This window comes from Clinocottus analis, unplaced genomic scaffold (genome assembly GCF_023055335.1).
Source record: "Clinocottus analis isolate CAN_PGR_092001 unplaced genomic scaffold, fCliAna1.0.p SCAF_6, whole genome shotgun sequence".
Classification (NCBI taxonomy): domain Eukaryota; kingdom Metazoa; phylum Chordata; class Actinopteri; order Perciformes; family Cottidae; genus Clinocottus; species Clinocottus analis.
In genome coordinates, this window is record NW_027176218.1 from 22,387,798 (window position 1) to 22,393,728 (window position 5,931).

General features: G+C 47.5%; 1 protein-coding gene across 2 annotated transcripts; it reads right to left on the reverse strand.

Annotated features, from left to right (window-relative positions):
* Positions 1–819: 819 nt before the first annotated feature.
* On the reverse strand, positions 820–5,562 carry tmem170a (transmembrane protein 170A). Of its 2 annotated transcripts, XR_011080149.1 has the most exons (4): positions 5,300–5,562; positions 4,105–4,275; positions 3,237–3,621; positions 820–1,400 (listed from the first exon to the last, which is right to left on the reverse strand). XR_011080149.1 is itself a non-coding variant. In XM_068604034.1 (3 exons), exons 1-3 carry the CDS (start codon positions 5,412–5,414, stop codon positions 3,491–3,493), a joined length of 417 nt encoding a protein of 138 aa, XP_068460135.1. In that variant the 5' UTR covers positions 5,415–5,562; the 3' UTR covers positions 2,618–3,490. The 2 variants fall into 2 exon arrangements, 1 of the variants encoding a protein (XP_068460135.1); XM_068604034.1 differs by lacking the exon at positions 820–1,400 and having other exon boundaries at positions 2,618–3,621.
* Between the last annotated feature and the right edge of the window lie 369 nt (positions 5,563–5,931).

Here is a 5,931-nt window from a genome sequence, read left to right on the forward strand (position 1 = left end):
TAATCCCTCGCCCTCTCGTCTGTCTCTCCTCCTCTTCAACTCTTCTCACTTTGGTTTTCTCTCCGTTTCCTTGTCTCCTGCCTCCTTGTTGGTGCTATGCATTGTGGGTCGTATACAGAAGAGGACCAGCAGTGATGGGCCACGTGACAGAATGAAAACCAGTGTTTCTGGACCAGTGAAGCCGTAGAGGAGTGTGTGCATCATTACATGGATGAAACTCAGAGCACTGAGAAGGTCAAGTTTGTGTCTTTGATTTTTATGTGAACTGGTACAAAATAAGAATAATTTTGAAAAGCAAAGATGTCTCTATTAATATTCTGTCAGCGTGTTAGTAAACACCTCCCTTCAGTCAGCTGCTGCTTGTGACTGGAAGCAAACAGCGGCCTGAATGTTAAAAACATGGGTTGTTGTTTTGTGCAAAGGGAATCTTTTAAATGTGAAGCGCTCTCACCACTAGAGGGCGATGAAGCAGAGGAAGATGAAGCAGAGGAAGATGAAGCAGGAAGATGAAGCAGGAAAATGAAGCAGAGGAAGATGAAGCACATGAAGATGAAGCACAAGATGATGAAGCACAGGAAGATGAAGCACAAGATGATGAAGCACAGGAAGATGAAGCACATGAAGATGAAGCACAAGATGATGAAGCACAAGAAGATGAAGCACAGGAAGATGGACCAGGAAGATGAAGCACAGGAAGATGAAGCAGGAAGATGAGGCAGGAAGATGAAGCAGGAAGATGAAGCAGGAAGATGAAGCACGAAGATGAAGCACAGGAAGATGAAGCACGACTTCATAGTTGAAACATTTTTATTCCATGAAAATATCAACCATTGGCACTTCATTTACTCGAATAAAATCAACTCTTAAAATCTTTGAAAACGGGTTGAAACCAGAACAGAACCAGTCCAGGAACGTTGAAATGAAGCGCTGCAGCAGAGAGCCGGCGTGTTGCCTTCAGGTGCAGAACAGAAACGAGTCTTCAGAGAACCGAGGAGCCGGACGACACTTTCATGAACTGATGCTGTCCAGATGACTGGCCGAAGAATGAAAACATTTCAATAAATTATACAATTAATGTAATAAAATAAACCATGAGCATCAAGACTGTAAATCAGATTATAATCTCTGAATGTTGACATCGTTTCAGATCAAATATATTTGGTCCAACTAGCTAAAACAATGACGTCTTCAGACTGTTACCGTCAGATTAGGAGATTATAAATAATAATAAAATGAGTCGTGACTATGAGTCCACGTCTGTCCTGACGCGCGTGATGTCATCAACAGGAGACGCTGACTGCCTTTAAGGAACCAGAACCTGCAGAGCGTCAAGCCGACAGCCCGCTGGTCCTTTAAGAGAAATACAAGTCCTCTTCCCGCCATGTTTGTAGTTCTGTTCCCTTCAGAGAGAAACACAATTTGTTGTGTGTTGTATGTTTTAATTGTGCCATAAATTACACACATGATGTCCAGTTGAACATCAAGAAAGTCTGTCAGTCGTAGAGTCAACGTGGTATCATGTAGTTTTGTGTGAAACCGATGATGTGCAGTCTTATAATTACGTGTAAATCATAAATCCTTATTATTCAACTAAATATAACTTTCTTAACGTGTAGTATAATCCTGTAAAACGTGTGTATTTTATGGCACGATTCAAACGCGACTCAAATATCATCGACTCTTCACGACTTCCTGTCTGGAGGCGTGAAGGGGCGGGACTTCCTCTCTATTGGTCAGTGTGACGGACGTGAGGGGAAACAGCTTTATGAAATACAATCTGTGAGGCGCTTCATGGACGCGTTGAAGCCTCATATGTGGAGGTTTGGTCGATGACACGCCGCCATGTTGTCTTCACAACATGAATGGAGGGGACCGGATGTGGAACGCAGAGACGCTGTCAATCACAGTAAACCCGCCCTAAAGCGAGCTGCTTTAACCGGACCAGAAGGAGAGTGTTAACACTTCAGGAGTGGACGCAGCACACGGGACAACACCAGAGGTCTTGAAGGCCATCGTGGTGTGAACTCAGCAGCTCCGTCCTGCAGGGCCTCTCGTGTTGGATTAACTCTGAATTCTCTGGCGGCTTCATCCTCCTGCGTTAAGAAGCTTCAACAACACCAGCAGGACTTTAACCTCTTGTGAGCGTCCAGCAGGACGCAGTCTGAGACGCACAACGTCTACTGCACGACACACACACACACACACACTCCAATGTGTCCCATCGTTGGTCCCGTGTGGTGCTGAAGGTGTGTGTGTCTTCAGTGTGTTGAAGCTTTGTCGTCTCTCTGGCGTCAGACACGTCTTCACACACTTTGTGTTGCACTGCTCCTTCTGATGTAACACAACTCAGTGTCGCTCGCGACAAACAGGGAAATATTAAAGGTCAGAGAACTTCTTTTCAGGGATGTTAAGTGTTTGCTCCTGGGATCAAGAAGATGAAGATGATGATGATGATCAAGAAGCCAGCGTGGGGAAATGTCCAGGTGGAATGTGCAACAGAATAAAAACATAAAAAGGGAAGAAACAGGAGAAATGACTCAAACTAAAAGTAGAAACATGTTCAGGTTGTTGGTTCACATCCTGAACTGAACCAAACTTTGACGTTGTGTAGACACCACACGGGGCTGTGGGTCAGTGAGCTGCAGGACCAACAAACCAGCCAAACACAAGTGGTCGTGAAGATTAAAAAGCTATAAAAGACCTGGAAATAATTTAAAATATGTACAAATTCAGTGTAAAATCATTCAAAGAGACGAGAAGAGCTCTGGCTCGGCGGTGGGAACCGTCCGGGGTTCAAACCGCCGGCCCGTTGGGACCGAACGACGTCAAGAAGAGCAGCAGACGGACCGGAGACATTCTCTACGCTGAGACACACAGTTCTGTCCCGTAAACATCTAAAAAAAACTGGAGAATAAAAGAGCTGAGAACGCTTCTCACTGAAGAACACACGGCGGTCCGGTTCCATTAGTTTAAACACAAATAATGAAACAGGAGGAACAAAAAGGAGCAGCGGAGGGAGCGCGGTAAAGAACGCAGCGCCCTGAAGAGAAGAAAACACTTTGGAAGTTAGAAAAGAGAAGTTAAGGCCTCGAGGGGGAAAGACAGAATCTTTGCATATCAGCATCGTGCTCCTCTCAGCAACCAGTCACACACACACACACACACACACACACACAAAGACACACAGAAACACACACACAGCCCCTGAGAAAGGTGAGTGTCATCCTGCTGCTAACCAGCATCCAGAGCTGCGTTCACGCCACACAGGAATGACCACGAGGCCGCAGCGCTGCTGGAAACCAGTCTGGAGGTTGAATAAAATCCTCTCTGGTCTCCGGTCCGCCGGGGCGGAGCCGGTCTCGGGTTCGGGGGGCCGGCCGGTCCGCCTGCGTCCCGCGTTTCCTCCGGGGGAATCCAGTCCTGCGCCGCGGCGGAGGCCTCGAGTCCCATCGAGGAGCGGCCGGCGTCAGGCGGCGGCCCGGCGGCGCTGCTAGAGGGTGGCGAGGACCCTGAGGAAGGAGATGATGAGGATGCAGAACGACTGTCCCACGCCGAACACCAGCGCCTCCAAAGAGATCATCTTCTTGCCTGCTGCCTTGTACACACCCGCGATGGCTGCACCTGAAGCACACATCAGAAGAACAACTTTAAGTTTAGTCTGATCTCCTAAACTAGCAACGCCTTTACACCAGTGAAATGTGTTTTAATGGAGTAACGGATCATTGAGATAAACTTACCTCGTTACATAAGCACCGGTCTCTCATACAGTATATCAGAATAAAAAGGTAGAGATACTTATGGAAGTCATGAGAACCAATACTTCAGTGCTAAAAAAACTCTGAAAACGTTTTTATTGAGTTTCATTATGGTGCGTTTAAGCTCTCATCAGTAGAGAGAGTATTAGACGGCATAATGGCGACTGTGGATCAGTGGTTAGCGTTCCAGTCTTTCAATCAGGATCGGCGGTGACTAACTAATGATGTGTTCAAATGTAATCTGGTAAAATCTAGTTTCTGTGTCGACTACAATGCGTCTGGTGTGATGACATCACCGCCGACCAATCCAATATACCAGCGTGCGTCACAGAGTCCAGTGTCAGCTTACTGGTGAGGACGCCCCCGAAAACGGGTCCCACGATGCCCATGAGGAGGATGGCGATGGGCATGAAGCGGGCCATCTTGTGCTGGCGCAGCGTGGCGATGGACAGCAGCACGGCGGGCAGGTGGAAGATCAGCGAGGAGACGGCCGCCCACAGGAACACGCCGTACCACATCTCTGTGAACACACGCAGCGTCACTCACAGCTCCACACAGGCATTTTAATGACATCACAGTGCGAGCGGCTCTCTGGTTAACCGCTCCGTGGAGAAGAGACACAGGTGAAGACAAACTTTGGCCTTTTAAGTCCTAAAAAAGTGATTTATTACATTGAATGGACCTTTAACAATGTTCACAACAACAACACAGCAGCAGCTAGTGCATTGAACCAGTATTGATCATGAATGCTCTGTGACATCTGTTCTTACAACTTTCCCAAAGTGAAGCCATGGTGTTACCTGGGCCGCCTGCTGAGACTCTTCAGTACACAACTGAATGAAGGACAGGTAGACCACGCCCCTTAGAGACACCGGTATGTCACGTGGTGGGACCTGTACCTGACATCTTATATGATAAACAATGTGTTCAGCATGCATTCAGTGCTACATGCACAGCTGCAGTGCTGCTGCACTCACTGACCAACAGAATACCTGACCACGCTACATCCGGGTCTCACAGTCAACATGTTATATAAACTGAGCGCAACGTAAACATGGTTTAATTACAGTATTACAGTATGTCCTGAGTGCAGAACATGGCTGCTCGTGCGCCACAGGACTCCCGCTGCTGCGCCTCGGCCCACGAGAACCAAACACCTGGACAGGTGTTCTCTTCCACTGCTGCTACGCATTAGTAAACGAGAGGCTCACACGGAGGGTTAAATAGGAATACATAATCCCCTCTGATATCATTTCTTACTTCCAATTCCCTTCAGTAAACAGGCCATTAACTGTAACCTCCACGCTTACAACAGCAGGTGCACAATAAGGAATATACACGCGTCGGGATGGAGCAGGAAGTTAGCTAGCTTCATGCTACACTTTACAATGCTAACGCGCACAAACAAACATGGGGGACGCACACAGCTTGTATCGGCGCATTCAAACGCCTCCCGTGTCCGCCAGAAGGACGACACGAGACGGCTCCGTGCCGAGCCGTCCTCGGTTCACAGCCCGTGAAACGTCCGCCACACAGCAGCTCACCTGAGAAGTCTTCGAGGGATGTGTCGTTTCCTCGGTTCGTGCCATTCTTCCTCGGCACTAGATTCAAACCGAGTATTTGCTGGACGAAGCCTATCTCGCTGTACTTATCCTGCATGTCTCCACCCGATACTCGACGCCGCGGGGACGAAAGACGGCCAACGGACTCGTAAAACCATGAGAGTCGGCGAGGGACTTGCCAGGACCCGACGCGCGAAGACTCGCTAGCATCGAGCTAGCTGGGGCTAGCTGTCAACACAACTTGTTTTAACGTCACGCGGCTCCCTGTGCTCGGCTCCGCCCCCAGAGCTGTCAGTCAGGTGACGTCACCACAGCGCTGGTCCGTTGGCTGACGAGAGTCACCGGATGTGGACGTCGACTTTAATCAGTGATATTAATTAATTTGTTAATTAATTTATTTAAATAAAATATTTGATTTGTCCGCCTCGCTGAAAGAACATATGCAATTAAACGCTGTGACGTTGAGGCGGTTATAAAGTATAAAGTTGTAAAGTTATAAAGTATCTGCAGGGATGGGATTGTCAAAACCAACTTTTTTATATTAGTCCAAATACATTTAAAAAAAAAAAAAAAAGGCAAATAAGTAAATAAAATAAAAAGTTGGGTATTTTACA

What these genes read in the sequence shown, in the direction of transcription:
- tmem170a (XM_068604034.1), bottom strand. Translation starts at nt 5,414, where the DNA reads ATGCAGGATAAGTACAGCGAGATAGGCTTCGTCCAGCAAATACTCGGT. An exon ending in ATCCCTCGAAGACTTCTCAG is followed by an intron (nt 4,276 to 5,299) that starts GTGAGCTGCTGT and finishes GTGTGTTCACAG; the next exon opens with AGATGTGGTACGGCGTGTTC. An exon ending in TTTCGGGGGCGTCCTCACCA is followed by an intron (nt 3,622 to 4,104) that starts GTAAGCTGACAC and finishes TGTGTGCTTCAG; the next exon opens with GTGCAGCCATCGCGGGTGTG.